Source organism: Impatiens glandulifera, chromosome 4 (assembly GCF_907164915.1).
Source record: "Impatiens glandulifera chromosome 4, dImpGla2.1, whole genome shotgun sequence".
Taxonomy (NCBI): Eukaryota; Viridiplantae; Streptophyta; class Magnoliopsida; order Ericales; family Balsaminaceae; genus Impatiens; species Impatiens glandulifera.
In genome coordinates this window covers 49,500,814-49,521,205 of record NC_061865.1, presented here as the reverse complement: position 1 = coordinate 49,521,205, position 20,392 = coordinate 49,500,814, and the positions used below count along the sequence as shown (strand labels likewise).

Here is a 20,392-nt window from a genome sequence, read left to right as displayed (position 1 = left end):
AATTTAGCCAAATGGTTTCAATTTAAGATTGACTTTAATGAAAGGACTGTTTGAATAAAGAAAATCATAGAAAATGACATGGTCTGGGTCACAATTTCAAATCCATACTTCAAATAAAAAACATCAACTCATAAAAAACCTGTCGGATAAATGTTTGCAAATGTCAAAATTTCAATAGAGAACAAAAATCCATTAGTTCTTGGCCGCAACCTTTTCTTTAGCCTTCTGAATCTTTAGTACCTTCTTTACTATCTTTTGCTCTTCGACCAGAAAAGCACGAACGATCCTGCCCAATCCAAAACAGACCAAATCATAATAGATTAAGTACCATAAAAGTATCACTGGGAAAGTTAGTTTACACAATCGATTGGCCAGGAGATCACTAAATGTCCTAAAATACAATAAATATGTTCTTCGAAATATTTTCAAATAAAGAATTGAACCAAATTTTGAAGATATGAAGTTAAGAATAGTAAAAAACAAGTTTATACATAGAGTATATATATGCTTACACAATTGCAACTTGATGTAAACTTTATGAGGAAAACTAATCATCTAGTTCTAACTAATATCTACTTAAGGTCCCTAGATTAACTTCTACATACTACATTGTCAAAAACATTTGAAAATACTAAATTTACTTCATAAAACTTGCATCAAAAGCTAGATTTTTATCCTCAACTTAGTCCATTGTTATTTCATAGTTAACACACTTAATGTCTTGATATACATACTAGATAGAAAGAAAGAAAACTAGCAAGAGACTACAAAGCTGCAAAAGTATGGTAGAGACTACACAAAGTAACGGGCCATTATTAGAAAATTGAGAAAACATAGATTCATCAAGGTTCAAAAAGCAAAATGAACTTCTACCCTATAATTATATGTAAAAGAATATCATAGACTAGAAGGGACTAACCTCTCTCTAACAGCACCTCCAGAAAGCACACCGCCATAGGCACGGTTAACAGTTCTCCTATTACGGGAGAGTCTAGATCTTTTGTATTCAGTGGGCCTCAAGTGAGGAATCTGAAGAGGAGTAATAATTTGAATATCAAAATAAGAATTAAGAATTTTCTAATATAAAGCATTCACTTTACAAATTGTTCATATGTAGTAATCGAAGAACAAGTATCCCAGCAACTATATTAAGCTTTATAACATGCCATTTAAACATAACAATACTATACAAATTTAACATTGTGGAAGCAATAACTAATAAAAGCATTCACTTAAGGCAGCTAAACATTTCTAATCACTTTGAATATGGGAAAAGTAAATTAAAAAGGAAAAAAAATACCCAAACCAATGTGTAAACAAAGTCCATAGCCACTATTGTTTATGTAGGACTGAAAATCGAGTTTGTTTCTTATCTTGTTGAAGCATATGAATTCCTAAAGCCTAGAAGCATAAATCTGTATTATTACATTTGTTATAATTGCGAACAAGACAATAATTCATATAATAACTTTCAAACAAAATGAAGCCAAAAATCAAACAATAATTTGGATCATTGATCATTATCTCAGGAATAAACAGTATACCAAATGAAACGAAAATAACAGTAATTGGGATCATGATCCTAAATAATCTTTTTACAAAATTAAGACAAAATCAAACTAAGATTAGGATCATGATTCAGAACACAATTTGGATAATGATTCAGTAAACAACTTCAAACCAAACCAGAAGAAGAAGAAATATTCATCTCCAATTTTTAACTTGGGCTATTTTCCAATGAATAGTGATTGAGATTGTGACAAAATACTATTTTTCAAATAGGCTAATTATAAAATGTCATTATATTTCACAGTTTCAATAATAAAAATTAAGAAAAATATCATTTGCCTAGAATTAAGGCTGCTACTGTTTAGGTCTAAGAGCAGGAAATGGAAGGAATTGATTACATTATCCAATTGGGTAATCTAATGAAAACATTTCCCCGTTTTTAACAAATCATAACAGGATTAACTAGCTAAAAATCATCATATATTGGACTTAAATTCAACCAGAAAAGATAATGATAATGCCAAAAACTCAGATCATAAGAAAAAAATGGCTTACTCCTTGTATTCTCTTCCCAGTAACAGGACATTTAGGACCACTGGCTCTCTTTTTAGTGGTCTGATACACTAACTTTCCACCTACAAAAGTGTTATCGTACAAACGTAAGAACTCACAGATCTTAACAGTTTCTCTGATCTCAAAGTGTAGATAAGAATCATAGTATCATAGATTGATAGATTATACATCAACTATATGAATTTGAATGAAATACCAGGGGTTCTGACGACTCGATGTTGATTGGATTTGGTTGCGTAGCTATGACGCTTCCTGTACGTTAGACGCTGAACCATCTTCGATTGTTCTTCAAGAATCTCTCTCCTCTCTCTCTCTCTCTCTCTCCTCTCTCTCTTGTGTGGTGAGTTTTAGTCGAAGATAGCAACTTTCGGCTTAAGATGAATGTAAAACCTAGGATCTGTTTGACCTAGATCTGACGGCCATAACACATTCTATTTGACGGTTAGGATCTAGCCTCTCTCATACTCCAAAATTCTATATAATTTAAAATCAAATGTTAAAAAAGGTAATCAAAATAAAATAATAAGTAAAACTTATTTTATTGATTTTCTATGTGAAATGTTTTTTTTAAATAATAATACTAAAATATTTTAAATTATTAATTTATTAAATAAATAATTATAACTAATAAGTTTAATGTTATATATATAATTAATATAAGGTATGTCAATGTTATATTTATATAAAAAAAATGTTTTTTTTTAAATTAAATTATAAAAAAAAATATCAATTTTAAACTAATTTATAAAAGTACACCATAAATTGTAAAAATTGGCTAAAATTTTAGTGAACAGTAAATGGACTGTCAAAATTACTCAAAACCTTTTCATAATAAAATATTTAAGGACTAGCTTAGCAAATCACATTATAAATCATTTCTATTCTAATAAATAAACAATTAATCAAATATAACATCACTATCACAAATCAAATAAATAAATATTTTAAAATTAATTATTTTTTAAAAAAATAAATCAGCAAAATTAAAATTATAACAACTAAATAAATATAAAACATATATAATTTTTCTTCTTTTTCTCTCTTAGTTTAAGAAAAATTAAAAACAAATTTGACTTGTCTTATTACTATTAGAGAGCAATTTATATTGTGTCATTGTTTAGTATGAGTAAGAATTTCTAATGTCTTATGTTAAACATTATTATATAATTCCATATTTAAGGTAAAAAGACATTTAGAAACATATTCGGATCTTCTGCTATCGATTGCCGTGTTCCCCTGTTGCGGACCAATCAGATTGTAGGATGATTATTATATTAATAAATTAAGCTCGGTTGAAGAGGGGGAGGGAGAATCCGGAACCCGGGTTTCATTCCGGGTTCACCCCAAACGCCGTTAACGGAATGTCTAGTTAACGTACGGAGCGAAGTTCTCTTCTCCCAACTTCCAGGTCAAAAGGAATCAAGATATGTTGTCACCAGCGAAGCTAACTTCTCTCTATGCGTCATGTAAGAAGGAATGAAGAGAAGCGAAAGGAGCGAAACTTACGCCGCCCAGGAGCCCCGTTTTTAATACTCTGACGTTCATGTAAAACTCCCAACACATCCATAAAAAGACGGTTTACCTATCATGTAAATACACTTATTCATGTATGTAATACCAAAATGAACAAAAATAAGTTAGCTTCGCTGGTGACATATCTCGATTCCTTTTGACCTGGAAGTTGGGGGAAGGGAGCTTTGCTCCGTACGCTAACTAGACATTCCGTTAACGGCGTTTGGGGTGAACCAGGAATGAAACCCGGATTCCGAATTCTCCCTCCTCCTCTTCAACCCAGCTTGATTTATTAATATAATAATTAAGCTGCAATCTGATTGGTCCGCAACAAGAGAACACGACAATCGGTAGCAGAAGATCCGGATTGTTTAGCAAATTTAGTTTTTATCTTGAATGTGTATAAATTTCGTACAATTAAAAAAAAAAAAACACTTAAAACTAAGTTTGGAGAAAAACAAATGGTAATGACATTTAAACTATGCTCGGACATATTAAAAATTTTATATAAGATTTTGATCAAACAAACTAAACATTTGTCTAACCTTTCCTAGGTGGCATATAAATAATAAAAAAAGATGTGCCTTCTCATTTATTTTTGTCATATAACTCTTTTATTTTAGTTAAAAACCTACAAATTAACTTAAACATTTTGTCATATAATTATTCTATTTTAATTTTAAAAAACTAAAATTTAAATCTAAATTAACTCAAACATTTTCTTGTTCCTCTGTATCATGAGATGATGCAAAAGAGCTCAATTTCTTATCTTGATCAAGATTTTCTGATTGGAAATAACGCTATCTTGATCAAAATTTTCTGAATGGAGATAACGCAAAGAGCTCAATTTAGAATGCTCTCACCTCAAGACAATATCTGACCAGTAAATTCATTGTCGATTCAAATAGTTCTTGTACTTCCTGGTTGAAACAAGAGCTCAAATTCGTATACTCTAACCTCAAGACGAGATCTGGCCAGTACATTCAATGTCGGATTCAAAGAGTTCTCGTACTTCCTGGTTAAAACATTAAAAGTGTTGACTATAGCATGAACAAGAGCTCTGGGCGGCTAATTTTTCAAATTTTCTAATATGAAACTTTGTAGTAGGATGCATTTGATTATCTAGTTGTTGAATCTGATTCACTTCTATATTATAATACTATAATGAAACTATTATTTCTTCTTGTTACATCATGGGTATATAATATAATGAAACTATTCTTTCTCTCAATTAGTTTTCAGAGAAACAAAATGTCCAAAATGAAACAACTATCTATATGTGAAAAGCAAATGAATTTATTATACTTAGATGATGATAGTCTTTCTGTTGACAATGTTATAATCCAAATAAAAGCCCAAAACACTTAGAAATTTAAGTTTTAGATAAAAAGAAATCATGGTGACATTTAAAAGATAGAGTATCACAACCAACCATGGCAACAATCACAAAGATTGATACTATCATAAAAGACTATCACCCAACAAAAAAAATCACAGAAAAATATCATAGCTCAATTGTGTCATAAGTACACTTTTCTCACATATTTTTAGCAAATTATTTTTAAGATAATTATAATTTTTAACAAATACAACAAATATAAAACTTTCCAATCACATCAATAAACTAACTGTTACCAAGTTTCCAAAAGGTTGCCTAAGCATAGTGGTCATTTCCAAACAACAATGGCTTTCACGAGTTCTAAACTCCGGTTTTTGTCAGATCATCACTTGTCACTGGTCGATGTAGCTGCACATCCAAAAGAAAAGCATTAAATGGTCAAATTCGAAGCCAATGAAGAAGTAAAACAGGAGTCACTGATATTAAGCTAAATTCAGAAGTTTATGTTTATTTATCTGGATCTCATACATAAACATATGGGGCCGAATAGAAGCTCATTTAGAGAATAAATAACAGTTGGATAATTTAAAAGTGAAAAGAAGCTAATGCTTTGTTTGATGTGGGTTATTCACGAATAATTTCAAATCAACTAAAATACCCTCTGTTTATATTCCTAATGTCTTTTTATCTAAATAACTTACATCAAATGAGGTTATTTGTAAATATTCAAATAACCCTAGATCAAACAAGGCCGGAATAAGGAGGGAAGCCAATACTCAGTGACTTATTTGATAAACCAAAATTGAGTCTTGTGGGCTCAAGAGAAGTTGTACCTTCTTCTAATGAAGTTGCAGGATTATGAGAGACTAATTTGGTCAAGATGTGGAAAGCCTTTGTAAACTACCAAATAACTTTGCCACGAAATTGTAGCTCAGATATGAACTTACCGCTTTGGCAACATTAATCCAGTGAAAAGATCGAAGGAAAGCATCATCTTGAGAGGGAAGATTGTCATGATTCCATGTTGTTATGCTCTGAAATCTTGCATTCACTTCCCAACAATTTGATTGATCTTCAAAATCGGAAGAAGCTTCTGATTTACTCAAATTCTTCTTCCCTAATACGGAACCTGCATTGCACCGTAGCCAAAGGGAAAGACAAGAAAATGAGCCAAAAAACCTCAAAAAGTAACATCATATTTTATAGCAGTTGTCGGAATCTAGATGCTTCAATTAAAGGTTCTTGTACGAGCTCAAATCAACTTGAAGTTGGAAATACTCGACATTAGTTGTTTCTCTTCAGTTCGTGTATGGGATTTTTACCATCATAGTTTACCACGAAAAAAGTATAGACTGTTTTTCAAATAACCCCACATCAATCAAGCTTGCACTAAAATTCAAAACAAAACTCCTCACTAGTATGAGTTTGCACTTAAAGGGTCTTGAGTTCATCATTCAATCCATCTCACATGGCTAATAATCACAACATCCCTTTACTTTCTAATGATAAAACCATTTCATTGATCCAAATTTTTGCTAAGATCACAAATATGTGAAGAAACAACTTCCCTTTATTTGGTAAGCGATAGAGTTTAAGTGGAATTAATTCTAGAAACTGACATATGTGAAGCTGAATTCAAAATGTAGAGAAACAACTACAGCTTTCTGGGTCATCGAGATAATAAGAAGACCATTCGATACATCACTCACCAGAATAGCCTTCAGGCATGTGAATGGTAGTCCCCTGAAGTCTTCTTCCTCTAAATTGAGCTTCTTCCACCTTCAGATCCTCCACCTCCACTCCTTCATTGAAGATGCAAATTCTTATAACTTCATTTTAAGTAAACATCTGTATCTAAATACATATATATTCATGAGAGAAAGAGAGAGAGAACCTGTAGGTTTGGGCTTGAAATATTGAGAAACAGAAGAAGGTCCATTGTACTTAATACAACAAGGGAGATGATGAACTTCACCAGTAAGATCAACAGCCGACTCCCCTGATCTGAAATCAATGCTTCCCATCACTGAATTTCTGTATACTTCTAATGATCAACTGTTCTTCAAATAAATACACGGTAAATGTGAATTCTTTGTCCTTTCACTCTTAAGAATGCTACAATATGAAGCTGGTGTTTGCTTTAATAATGTGTAATGATCCAAGTTTAAACAGAGAGAAGAAGGCAAGATCGAAAAGGGTAATCCTTACCTAGGAATGTTGAGCTAGATCGATACTTGATGGAAACCTATTCTGTATTATAGATGGAAAAATGTAGGGTTTTGGGGTTCTTATTAGGCATGGTAACTAGAACAGAACCAAGACCCGGTTATTATATCTTGTTTAGTTCTGTTTCCTGAGCAGCGTAGTTAAGGATAACCTGTTAGCCGGAGTTTATAAGAATGAGAACCTAAAAAGATAATGATTTATATATAAATATTTTATACTAGTATATATAATTATAAAACTTTTATAAATTATTTAATATTTTTATTATTATTATATATATATATTCTCTATATTCATAATTATATATATATAATTATGATACATTTTTTATTTTTTTTTATCATATTTTACATAATTAAAATATAAAAATACAATAAATTAAAAAAAAACATTAATTTATTTTGTATACATATAAATATAATTTTCTTCAAAAATGAAAAAAAATGAAAAAAAAAATGTATCATAGTTAAAAATATCAAAATGGAAGGAAAGAGAGAAAAGAGAGAAATTATTTGATTTTTTCAACGAATAAGATTATGTCAAGTAATTCCCTCACCAAATTCTCTCGCCTAATCATATAATATATATGCTCATATTATATATATAACACTTCATACATAATAATAATAATAATAATAATAATAATAATAATTAAGAATCTTTTATAAAAAAAAAACTGTCTTTCAATTCCTTTTATATGATTAAAAAAAAAAAATTAAATGTATCATAATCAAAAATATATATATATATATATTTTTCTTAAAAAAGAAATAAAAAATTATATCTTAATTAAAAATATCATATATATTTCTCAATATAAAATATTTATTTAATATAATTTTATATATATATAGAGATGAGTGATAGAGGAGTAAATTTGAGAGAGGAAATGGAGAGGGAATAATGTGTTACTACATCACCTTTTAATAAAAGGTGAAGAGAGAGAAATTTTGTTATTTTTTTGGCTAATCAAATTGCGCCACATCATTCTTTCGTCCCTCAAATTTCCTCTCCTAATCATTTATATATATATATAATAAAAATAATAAATAAAAAATCTTTTATAAAAAAAAAAAAAATCGTCTTTCTATTCCTAATGTTTTTCTCTTTCATCTTCTTTATTCTTTGTTTTTTTTTAACACTTAATTTTACCAACTTTTAAATTAATTTACTTCTTTATTCTTCGTTTTTTTTAACACTTAATTTTACAAACTTTTAAATTAATTCAATAGTAAAATTAATTTTTCAAAAATATTTCTATATTAATTATAATTGATTTTACAAACAATTAAAACCCGACCATTTTTAAAATAAACCAATGTGATATTTTAATTATTTAAATTAATTAAAATTCTAAAAAAGACAAATTATGGATTTTTGTTTGGACAAGATTAGAGAAAAAAAGAATGGGAGTCTAATCAACCCATTCAAGAGTCTTTTCATCCGGGTTAAACAGAAGAAATCAATCAACACATAGGTCTAGTTCTGATAAAGTTTTTTATTTAATTCAGATTAATTTTCCAATCAATTACTTTTCACCAATCACATCATTTATTTCATTAACCAAAATACTAAAATATCTTTTATTTTAAATTATTATTTTTTATTAGACTTTTATCAAAAATAATCATTATCTTCTTAAAATCATCAACCATCATTATATTTCTCTCTCTCCAAGTTATTCAAATAACCTCAATCCAAACAAAGCCTTAGTTGATTGGTTCAAACCAAGTTAACTAACGGACATATTAACAAATGAAAACGGAAGAATGGTGAATACAAACAGAAGTAGGGGAAGGTACATTTAATTACTATTAAACGTATGCACGGTTGGAAGAGTCCATGTAGGACTCGATCGGGTCAACCATAATTTGACACGCGCATCACTAGATCCCCCATTGTACAACAAAAGCAATAATCGCAGATGTTAGATAAAATTAGACCGGTTAATAGAATTTAACACAAATAAACTTCCTATGTAGGAACAGACAAAGAACCGGACCGGTCAAATCACTGAACCAGTTAAGAAACTCAACCGGTCAAACACCTAAACTGACCAGAAACATGACCGCACAAAGAAGGAAAGATCGGTCAAAATAAGAAGGCCGGAAACACTAGACAATCGCCAAGGAATAACCGGAAGCCATCCGGTTAACACAAATAACCGACCAACATAAGAAGATACTTCGGGTATCTTTGAGAATGATACCAATGGAACAGACTGAACATTTCCATATTCATACAAGTCTGAGGAAAGTCTGTAGGCTGCAGAAAATCGTCCTACAAGATCTTTCCACTTCAAGATAAATCAGAAAGGCAATCTTCCAAGTACAGACAACTGTTTAACCGACAGTTACCACATTGAGTAAAAGACAAACCTAGCCGGTTTGACCTACATACTGGAAGAACAGACCGCCAGGTCTGAATCACTGAACCTCTGCTCAACCAATCAAATTCAAGGAAATGAAATATGACCGTTGACAAATTTCACCTATAAAAGGAGGAGCTGAAGAGGAGTAAATGCGGACATAGTGGACAATTAATGTACAAGTGATAAGAGTGTATTCTATCTCTAGAAAGCTTAAGTGCTAAGTTGAAGTGTGTATTTACAATTTTGGTTAAAATTGTACGGGTGTTATCGAGCAGGAAATAAGTCTCGATCGGATTGTGTTTGTATTCCTTAGTGAATATCCTTCTCGCGGTTTCGAGAGGAAGGGGTGACGTATGAGTTTTATCTCCGAACATCCATAAAAACCTGTCTTCTCATTTACTTTCTGCCGGTTCTATATTCTAACCGATCTGTACTAACCCATTTACACCGCTATAACCGATTCAACATTACCTAAACCGAATCACTAAGATCCAAAACCGACCCAGCAACTTCCAAACATGTCTTATCCAAAACCGGTTCTGCCTATCTCGTGAGTGTGCTGCTTCAACCTAAAACAAACCTCTTCCGCGCTTGAACCTGGTTCAAGGGTTTGTGACAGTTTGTGTAGTATTGAAACCCCGGTGTTAATATTTAACCTGATTAATCACCACCCTTTGAGTGAGACGCGCCAACCGACCCAACCCCGGTCCCCCAGCCGCGACCTAGATCCTAACAGCAGGACTAAGCGATTTTTTATTACGTCTAGATTATCGGTAACAAGAGATGGATATCATAAAACTCCCTGAGGTATTGAGTTCGAGCCCGTCAGACGACAAATTATGCGTCTGGTTAAATAGTTAAGTACGTTTGCAGATTATGTGTTTAACCCACGAAAATTATAATCGCACTCCTAAGGAAAATCGAAACTCGGCGTTCTAAAAAAATAGTAGACAAGAAATATTAAGAGAATCATAACTTCGGCCACCGTCAATGAAATATGTACGCGTTTTTTTCCGTTTCCGTCTCTCTCTTAATTTGAAAATATCCTGTCATTAAGGGCGGTTTGTGCGATCTGGAAATTGTCGACCCCATGCCTTACCTTCCTCACATGCTCTCGCGGTAGAGAGACAAGAATTTTTAATGGTAGGTACGACTCGTGCACTATTTTTCGAGAAAATGTCTTTCGTGTGTTAAGTCGAATTATGTTAAAGAACCCCTTGGTTTACATTCCTCTACATCCAGTAAATAAAATAAAAAGGGACGAGGAACCGAAAATAGAGTTATTTAGCATAGGCCTTTTGAATTGCTCGTACAAGTTTTAAATCGATACACTTGAGCATATATCGATCTAATTGACTTGAGAGTCGCCACTTTAGTTACTTCCCAAATAAACTAAAGAAAAGAAAATCAGAGATTCGTTTTAAGAGTTCGGTGTTTGGTTACGTATTGGAAAATGGCTCACAACGCTATCCATACGTCTGTCTTTACAAATAGTCTCTACTCCTAAGTAATTGGCCATATGATGTTTGAAGGATTATTACGTTTTTGTTCTAAGTTCAGAACTCTTTTGCTTGTGTGAGAAAATATTAATCATTTTGCAAGGACTAGTCCTATTCATTAGGTGCTTGAAGAGAATAAAGCATTAAAAAACACTAAGACATTGAAAATTCTCCGGGAAAACATTGAAAATTCTTCGGGAAAACAAGAGTCACGATTTCCGATGGAGGACATACGAGTGTGAACGATAAGGACAAATGTTCAGATTGAAGATTGGAAGTCTTATTCTCTTAGGATAAAAGAGAGAAGAGAATAAATCACACGAAGGTCTCGAATGTTTTCCTCCCCTTTTAGAATTTTCAGAGTTAAAGAAAACTCCAAGTACAACACATTAAAACGAGTCATTTTTAAAAATAATTTCCAAAATTTTCGAAACTTCACATGATAGTCAAAAATATTTGTAGAAGTTTAAAGAAATCGAGTTTGGAATTTTCGGAGTTATAAAACTCCCGATATGGCATTGCTAACATAGACATTTTTTCAAACAGGCCCTAAAAATTCCGGGAAATTTTTATTTTTGAAAAAATAATAATTTTGAATTCTTGAGAAAATTTGAAAGTGGTTTAGACGTTTAAATCCTCATTTTAAGGTTGTTTGTGAAATCTGGGAAACAAACAGAACCTTAGGTTTATTTTATTTTTGATATTTTAAAGTTTTAAATTAAAATAAAAGGGAAAGAAAGCCCAGGTGCTCAATTAAGAGAGGAATAAGATTTGGAGGAGTATTTTAATTTCGAATTTAAAAAATAATTCGAAATTAAAATAGTAAATACCAATTTAAAAATCAAAGAAACCCAGGGGCTTCTTTGCAACCCTCAACAAAGTTGAAGGAAAGGGAATATGACAAAATTAAACAGAAGCTGTAGGTCCTCCATCTCTCTCCGGCGAAGACGATTTCCAGCCAAAGGCTATGTCCGGCGAGCCCTGCACCTGCAAAAGATCCTCGCTCGAAGACGCGAATCTGCTGGATGTCTCCTTGTCTTCGTTTAACCTCCCGACTTCTCCGAAGCTTGCCGCGACAGTTCCTCCGATCACTAGGATTTCGCCTGCGCGTCGGAGTCGTCGTTCGATACTCAACGGCAAAGTTCCAATCGAAGAACATCTAAAAGAAAGTATTTAGCCTGTTCTTCTTTCCAATCGACAGAACCTTCACAGTTTCTTCAAAATGAAACTGTGATTTTGGACCGTGCTTATTCTAATCCTATTCTCAACCCTATCTACTCCTAAATGATTATCTACCAGCCATGATTTAACCAGATTTATCTATTTCAGCATACAAACAATTCAAAACAAACGACAGATTCGAGCATCAATATTAACTGACATCGGTGTACAAAACCGATGCCTCAATCATAGTACTACGATCTATATCGAATAGAAAAACCGATGCATCAATATAACAGGATGGATCTCTCTTCTTTCTCAATTCAGTAACCGCTCCCTATTAACTTCAAGTTAAATTGGAAATACACCCTAAAATCAAGGGCACGTTTGAGAATAAAAAAAAATCTTTTTCACTTTCTTTTTTTCTCGACTTCCTTTTATCCACTTGCACCATCATCCCAAACAAATCACTCTGAACTCGTTTTTGCTCCAAAAATCGCGAAATTTTAATGTTAGATTCGGGACACCACGATTGTGAATCTCATTTTTTAATCAACACAAACGGACCTTCCTAGCCAAAGTTATGATATTTTAAAGTTGTCCAACCCAAAATGGTAGCTCATATACTCAAAATGGATCATTGGTTCAAAAATTATGGTTTTTAAAAGTGCAGCATAGCTCCAGTTAGCTTCTGGAATTTGCAGTTATGGGTTGCCTCACTTGAACTCGTCGGGTGAGGGTCTTGACGATCGAATAACGGTTCGGGGCCGGTGCCATTAGAAAGATACGTGAGTCAGCTTTCCAACCCAACTTCAATCACCCAAAACCATCAACCACAACTCAAGTAACAATTTTTTTAAGTGAAAGAGTGTTCAGATTAAACTTCTCAAGGACACCTTTCACTTATGACTAGATTTCGTCTAGTTAGAGGTCACCAACTTGTGATCGAGCTACACCTCATGAAAGGGGACTCATTTCCCTTTCCAAAACTTCCAAGATCATCGAAATCCATCCAGTATTAAAGTCAGGACAAATTCATAAAGTTCAATGATCCAATGGAAGCTTGAAGGGGTTTTAAACGTGAGGATTCTTCCCTTTTTTTTCAAATAATCCCGTTTTCAAATAACTAAATTTTTAAATAATTTGATTTCCCGCTTTAGAAGACCAGGCAACTCTTCTCCTTCTCCATCTCCACTTGACACGTGTTTGGTCCCTCGTTGACCCGGGTTGACTCGGGTTGACCCGTTCTCTCATTTTCCTTCTTTTGAGCGTTTTCTGCACATATTTTTAAACAACAATATTATACTCCAAATTTTAGATTTTCCATAACGGTTATTCTAAAGTTATGAGGGGTTCAAAAAGTGAGTATTTTTTAAACTCGTATTTTGAAGAACCATTTCCATGTCTACCTACATTTCAAACATTTTTTTCTAAACTACACACCTTTTTATTCTCATTCCCAAAATACCCACATTCCTCTCTCTAAATCCTTAATTAACCATTAATTACACATTTTCACCCTAAACTTAATAATTACTTTATTTTATAAATATAAATAATATAAATATATAATTAAAATTAATAATACATATATTAAGTAAAATATATTATATAAGTAATATATATATATATTTTATTTTACTTAATTTTATAAATATATATAATTAAAATTAAAAAAATTCTAAATTAAATAATTCAAATAAATATTATAAATTAAAATAAAATAGTATACACTAAAATAAAATATATTAAATGAAACTTTAATATTATATATTAAAATAAAATATATTATATTTATTTTATCTTTATAAAATTGTGGTACTAAAATTTTAGTGTCTACAAAGTCCAAAGGTTCCAATCATACACCAACTTTTGTAACACTTTGTTCCTAATTAGGGATGGCAACCGGCACCCTACTTGTCGAATAGTGAAATATCCATCCCCGAACTCGATTTCATTTTACTACCCGAACTACAATCTGAACCCGATGGATTTTTCTATTTTTACCAACATTCCCGATTTAACGGGTACCCGATCCCCGACAGATACCCCATTACTCAATTAAATATTTATATGATTGGAGATATTTAAGGAAAAGAACATAAATTTGAAAATGTTGATAAAGATAAAAAGACATAACATATTCCATTACATACCTACTTAGTAGATGTTGAAGAGTTTTGTTGTTATAATAACAAGAAAAACTTAGAATGAAGGTGGAAGAAAATTTAAAATATTTTTTAAGATAAAAAATGAAAAAATTTAAATAAGTTTTATTAATATGAAAAATGAGAATAGAGAAATAATATTTTATTATTAAAAAATGTTTAAGATTAAAAATAATAATCATGAAAGAAAGAATCTTTTTTTTTAAATGAAAAATAAGAAGAGAAAAATAACATTTTATTATTAAAAAAGTTTATGATTAAAAGTAATAATTATGAATGAAAGAATCTTATTGGAAATATAAAAAAAATAAAGTTTAGTGGAGTTTGAATAAGAACAAAATAAATAATGTATTTATTATGATATTTGTCATGATTAGGCATGTGAGAAGTCACATTATCCTTTAATTAATTTATTTTTATTTTTAATATTACTTTAATCGGGTTTGAGTTTCACATATTCTCTATTTTAGAACCCGATCGGTACCTTCTCTCCTTCACCATGTCTGACTCCGACCTTAAACTCAATTTAAAATACCCAAATCCGATCATCGATCATCGGGTACCCACAAATTTTGAATATACAGGAACCAATTGCCATCCATATTCCTAATCATACATCTCTAATGACACGAGATAATAATATTAAAAAGAATGAACGCACATGTTAGAAAGGATAATCCAAAAGTACCTGAAAATTTTAGATCCCATTACTAATTTTCAAATAATCAAATTCAAGATTTTATAGCAAAATATTTGTTTGGTAGGATTATATTTGTTCATAGTTTGAGATTTTAGGCCTGGTTCTTGTAAAATTTTTTTAATCTCCGCTAAATCACTTTTCAAATCAATCCCCTCTTATTCATCACATCCCTTTAAACAATTTCCAAAATACTAAAATACCTTTTTCATTTTAAAATTATATTTTAAATATTACATATTTGAATAATAAATTATAATAAAAAATATTCTTTTCATTTCATTTATTTTTTACTATATTAATTTAATATATACATCTTGTATTTATTATATTCTTTATTGAGACTTAATTTCATTTATTTTACTATATTATTATAAATGCATCTTTTTATTTATTTATTATATTATATTTAATAAATGATATGAAAGAAGAAAATGAAAATTAGAAAAAGAAAACTGCAATTAATAAGGAGGGGTAAACGAGGAAGAAAAGGAAAATATTATTTTAGTATTAATTAAACAGTACGTACGGCTTTGTTGGTAATAATTACTTTGGGTTTTTAAAATAATTCGAATCCAAACAACACCTTAGGTGAAAAATAAGAAAGAATTTGAAATCAAACAAGGCCTATCAGCCCAGATAGAATCTAGGTCAAGTGGCTCGGGCTAGGGACGGATCCATATACAAAGCTACCTGGGTCGTAGCTCGGGTAGCTTAAAATACTTTGTATGTATTTGACAACGACGGTATTTTCTCGTCGTTATTGACAAGTTTCCCGTCGCTAAAAAATAACATTCACATCAAAACTTTATATTATTATCAAGTTAGCCCGGATAAATTTTGTATAAAAAAGATTAGCCCGGGTAGATTTCAATTCTTGGCTCCGCCCCTGGCTCGGGCATTACCGAGCGGGGGAAGGTTGGATCTCGGTCTCTCGATCGTAGGCAGGGAGGAAATCTTTGGTCGTGGCATGTTTCCCTTGGTCGCGGGTCATCGGCGTGACATTGTTTCTTCGATCAAATATCATGCCACGCCCTCTCGGTCGTGGCCAGATTACCCGATCGCGGCTTCTCGGTCGTGACGTGTTTCCATCGTTCCAATCCAGGGCGTGACCTCTCGGTCGCGGTTTGATTCTTTCGGCCGAAAATTAAAGTGTGGCTTACGTGATCAGTAGCGTTCGAGACTCAACAATCATCCAACAACGAAAACACAAACATGTCGTTTGGCCTAGATTTTAATAACCAACTTAACTACCTTGCACTTTATTGTAACATCCAGCATCATTAAATCATCATTGTAATATCCATGTTCTACTTCATGAATGTGGAATTTTTTGAAAAATTGAGTAAACCAACAACCTTGACTAATTATATTCGATGTAGAGATAAACCAAACCAACTAGTGTCTTTGTTTTGTTGGGCAAGTAAGATGGTTTAGATTAGCATATTTTTTCTTCAAATTTTATATATATTTACTTGTGTATCATTTTTTTTATGGTCTATATTCGAAAATTTTGAAAAACTCTTTATAATAGATTTTTGAGAATCTCATCTCATTTTGTGAGGAGAGATATATTTTAGTATCCAACTTTTATATTCGAAAATTTTGAATAACTAAATGGAAATTCAATAAGAAATTTTGATATAGAATTCAAAATTAACATTGAGTTAAAATTATATTAAACTAGTTAAATTAATTTTTTTAACTTAGGTGAATTAACTTAAATTAACTAATTACTCATTTTTTAAAATTTAGTTAAATTATGTTAATCAAACAAACATATATTAAACTGGTCCAAAATATTTAAACTTGTTGAAATTACATTATCAACCGGTCAAGGTCACTTAATTTGTCAAAAATATATGTTGGCTGATTAAAATAATATAGTTAAATTAATTTGAATTTTATTTCAAATTTGAATTTTTAATTGACAAACAAATAAAAAAAATTGAAATTGTACATATTCTAAATACAATTTTGTGTAGCTTAATTTTCTTCATAATAAATAAGTGTTTTGTTTAGTTAGTCTATTTAAATAAAATTTGAAAATTCTTAATAAATAATAATTTTTTTCACAAAAGATTTAAAATCTATATTAATATAGAGAAATGATGGGGAGAAATGAGGATGCAATGATGTATCTCAATTTAATTAGTCAAAAAAATAACAAATTTTCTCTTTTCTCATATTTTATTATTTTTCTAATAAGTGATGTAATGGACATATCATTCCTCCTCATTAATATATAATAATAAATATATTTTAAAAAAAAGTATTTTAATATTTTAATTAATTAATTAAATTATATAATTAATAAAATAATGAATAAATATATATTTAATATATAAGATTTAAAAAAAAAAAATTATTACCATAAATAAAAAGTCAAAATAATATTTTTGAAAAATAAATAAATAAACTAGATCATAAATAAAGTATAGGGTTTCCCTCTCTTATTTTCAGAAAGACAAAGATTTCATTCTCTCTCTAAACAAACAGCACACGGTGCAGCAGTTCGCTCTCAAGAGAGACGATTCAGTTCAGTTTTCAGCAGTTTTCACTTTTCATACCCTTCAACATTCCAATTTTTATTAAACCAATCTCAAGATACGAGATTGTTAGAACATCAATCTTTCATTGGCTTTCCTATTTTGCGATTGATGGATTCAAAGCCATTTATAATCGATATAAGTTCGGACGATGATAATGATTGCAGAGATATGAGAGGAGAAGAAATGGATGATGATTGTGTGATTTTAGATGGAGATCCAGATAAGCCAGTTTTTGTTGATAACCATTCATCTATTCTTGATTCAGATGATTTGCTTCTTCTTGGAGTAAAGGGTCAGGTATAATTTTACTGCTGTCATTGTTTTGAGAAAGAAAATCTTCATTTAAGAGTAGAATCTTGTTTCTTTTGTTTAACTTTTCTTAAATTTTAGATTTTGATTGTTAATAAATGTTTATTGCAATATTGTTTTCATATGATTTTGTATCTTAACATGATCTAGTTAGGGATGACAATGGGTGCTCGAAAACATTATTATCTGGTTGTGTTTGGAAATTATGTCTGAAATGTGCATACATATACAAATATGTTTAGTTTGAAATGTGCAAGGGTGTCTTAAATTGAGTTTCAATAAGAAAACATTAAGAAAATAATGAATTTATGTCTAAATAAGTTATATTTTAAAACTTTATCTAATCTAGATTCCAAAGTGGGCACATTGGAGTAACATTAGTAGCTTAGTGCTTAACTGAGTTATAGTGGTTGCCCAATTGGGTTAAATTTGTCTTGGACATCTATAAACTAGTGCTGATTTTGCTGTATACAGGTGTATATTCATTCACATCTTTCATATCAAATTTATACAAACATATATCTAACAATTCATTGATACAATACTTTGTTTCAAAGTATTTAATTTGAAATCATTCTTAAAAGGTTCATTCATCATCTTACATTTTTACATAATTTTTATGCAGATTGCTTGCAGAGATTTTCCTCATCCTCGCCACCTCTGTGCCAACTATAATTTTGCCAGCACTCCACATTCTAAACATTGTAGCCAGGTATAATCGAGCACTTTCTGTCTTGGTTTGGATCTGTGTCTTGAAGATAGATTCGGGTCCAGACCAAGATTCAGTTGTTTCCAAAATGTTTACCAAATAACATTATCTAGTGTTTGATGATATGTTTATCATAAAATTTCAGTGTTACTGTTATGTTTGTGATGCAACTGCACCATGTCTCCATTGGGGAAATGGCAACAACTTGGTTGATGACCATTGTAATGCCACTGATGAGCCTTATTGGAGGTTTCAAAGAGACAAGCAGCGAGTTAAAGCTTCACATCAAGATCCTAAAATAATAAACTTCTTTTCCAAGCTGGAGACAAGCAAAGCCTGACCCCCCTTTACTTTGAAAGATGTACCATTTTGTGCTTCTAATAGGATATTTAATAACAATCAAACCAACTAATCAGTGATGCATTTATTTGGTTGTATTTGTTATTATTATAACATGAGTTTGACTTGGATGTGGATGTCTCCATAGTACTTTGATGTATAACAATGAACAAGGCCTTGTTCGTATTTGGGTTTTCAAAATAATCCAACCAAATCAATTGTCACTTCACTCCCCCTCTCATCCTTCAAATCAATCAAGTCATTAACCAAAATACTAAAATACTCTCTATTTTAAATTATAATTATTTATTTTATTTATATATATCATTACCCTTTAAGTCTTTTTATCAAAAAATATCATCATTTCCTCAAAATTATCACCAATCATTACCAATAATCATTTTTCTCTCTTTCCAGGTTATTTAAATAACTTGGACCGAATAAGCCCAAGTTGTTAATTCTTAACTTATATTATTATTTTATTTGGTTTCAAATTTGACTATTCATTTTATTTGAAATTGAATTGATGTAAATTGGATATATTTTAGAGAAGCCATTCTCATTTGAGTATTTGAGTAATGTTCTTGTTCTTTGTTTAGCTTATATATTTAAGTTTGTCTTTTATTTGGGTTAGTTATTTTGTTGTTATTTACTTATAATTATTTTTTGTCTTTTATTTGGGCTAGTTATTTTGTTGATATCATTACATGTTTTATCATCTCATTGCTCTCTCATTTATCACACTTTTTGAAATCGCATTAAATTACTTTCTAATTTCGATCTCCTTATAGATTTGATAAAATCATTACATATTTGCTTATTTACTCTAAATTTTTTAATTGGTTTTTTAAAATTTACATACAACTTTGTCCATTTAAAATCATTACATATTTTCCTTTTTTTATAACTATTCTTATTCTCTTCGACCATCATTCTTTATTTAATTATTAATCATATGGACAAGAAGTGTTCACTTTTTATTTTAACAAATTTAAATAATCAAAAGTTTTTCACATTAATAATCTTACCTAAATCGTTCTATTTAAATTCTAATATAAATCAATTAACACTTCTATTAAATTCATAAAAAATAAAATCAAACTTAGAAACAATGTCTCTGTGCTCAAATCCCGCTTTTGAATCATCCACGAAAATGGTGGAAAATCTAGTCCTTATAAAAAATTCAATACAATATCATTGACTAAAAAATATTTTAGATTTCCTTACCAAACAGCGAAACCAAATAATTAACTTCTCATAACCAAAAACCCATTTAAAATAATTAATTAAGATTAATTGATCAAATTAATTATAGGTTAGAGTCAAACTAAAAAATAAAATTATTTAGGAATAAATGTTGTACCCATATCATCACAAAATAATTTTAGAAAAATTAAAGATTAAAAATAAATAATTTTGATGAATTGT

The 20,392-nt window shown here is 30.4% G+C and overlaps 3 protein-coding genes across 4 annotated transcripts; 1 reads left to right on the top strand and 2 right to left on the bottom strand.

The window, feature by feature from the left end:
- Positions 1–54: 54 nt before the first annotated feature.
- On the bottom strand, positions 55–2,441 carry LOC124936697 (60S ribosomal protein L34). Its single transcript, XM_047477215.1, has 4 exons — positions 2,279–2,441; positions 2,065–2,144; positions 920–1,029; positions 55–286 (listed from the first exon to the last, which is right to left on the bottom strand). The coding sequence occupies exons 1-4, from the start codon at positions 2,355–2,357 to the stop codon at positions 193–195; spliced, it is 363 nt and encodes a 120-aa protein (XP_047333171.1). The 5' UTR covers positions 2,358–2,441; the 3' UTR covers positions 55–192.
- Positions 2,442–5,086: 2,645 nt separating this feature from the next.
- Positions 5,087–7,299, bottom strand: LOC124936427 (uncharacterized protein C12B10.15c). 2 transcript variants are annotated; one of them, XM_047476923.1, is made up of 5 exons: positions 7,142–7,299; positions 6,828–6,988; positions 6,643–6,735; positions 5,881–6,062; positions 5,087–5,341 (listed from the first exon to the last, which is right to left on the bottom strand). In XM_047476923.1, the coding sequence occupies exons 2-5, from the start codon at positions 6,955–6,957 to the stop codon at positions 5,294–5,296; spliced, it is 453 nt and encodes a 150-aa protein (XP_047332879.1). In that variant the 5' UTR covers positions 6,958–6,988; positions 7,142–7,299; the 3' UTR covers positions 5,087–5,293. The 2 variants fall into 2 exon arrangements, with proteins under 2 accessions (XP_047332879.1, XP_047332880.1); XM_047476924.1 differs by having other exon boundaries at positions 6,828–6,993; positions 7,142–7,287.
- A 10,287-nt stretch (positions 7,300–17,586) lies between these two features.
- On the top strand, positions 17,587–19,133 carry LOC124933520. Its single transcript, XM_047473934.1, has 3 exons — positions 17,587–17,904; positions 18,542–18,628; positions 18,771–19,133. The coding sequence occupies exons 1-3, from the start codon at positions 17,716–17,718 to the stop codon at positions 18,963–18,965; spliced, it is 471 nt and encodes a 156-aa protein (XP_047329890.1). The 5' UTR covers positions 17,587–17,715; the 3' UTR covers positions 18,966–19,133.
- The last annotated feature ends 1,259 nt before the right edge of the window (positions 19,134–20,392 follow it).

What these genes read in the sequence shown, in the direction of transcription:
- LOC124933520 (XM_047473934.1), top strand. Translation starts at nt 17,716, where the DNA reads ATGGATTCAAAGCCATTTATAATCGATATAAGTTCGGACGATGATAAT. An exon ending in TTCTTGGAGTAAAGGGTCAG is followed by an intron (nt 17,905 to 18,541) that starts GTATAATTTTAC and finishes ATTTTTATGCAG; the next exon opens with ATTGCTTGCAGAGATTTTCC. An exon ending in ATTCTAAACATTGTAGCCAG is followed by an intron (nt 18,629 to 18,770) that starts GTATAATCGAGC and finishes ATAAAATTTCAG; the next exon opens with TGTTACTGTTATGTTTGTGA.
- LOC124936697 (XM_047477215.1), bottom strand. Translation starts at nt 2,357, where the DNA reads ATGGTTCAGCGTCTAACGTACAGGAAGCGTCATAGCTACGCAACCAAA. An exon ending in CTGGGAAGAGAATACAAGGA is followed by an intron (nt 1,030 to 2,064) that starts GTAAGCCATTTT and finishes ACTCCTCTTCAG; the next exon opens with ATTCCTCACTTGAGGCCCAC. An exon ending in GGAGGTGCTGTTAGAGAGAG is followed by an intron (nt 287 to 919) that starts GTTAGTCCCTTC and finishes TGGATTGGGCAG; the next exon opens with GATCGTTCGTGCTTTTCTGG.
- LOC124936427 (XM_047476923.1), bottom strand. Translation starts at nt 6,957, where the DNA reads ATGGGAAGCATTGATTTCAGATCAGGGGAGTCGGCTGTTGATCTTACT. An exon ending in CATGCCTGAAGGCTATTCTG is followed by an intron (nt 6,063 to 6,642) that starts GTGAGTGATGTA and finishes GGTGCAATGCAG; the next exon opens with GTTCCGTATTAGGGAAGAAG. An exon ending in GGATTAATGTTGCCAAAGCG is followed by an intron (nt 5,342 to 5,880) that starts GTAAGTTCATAT and finishes TTGGATGTGCAG; the next exon opens with CTACATCGACCAGTGACAAG.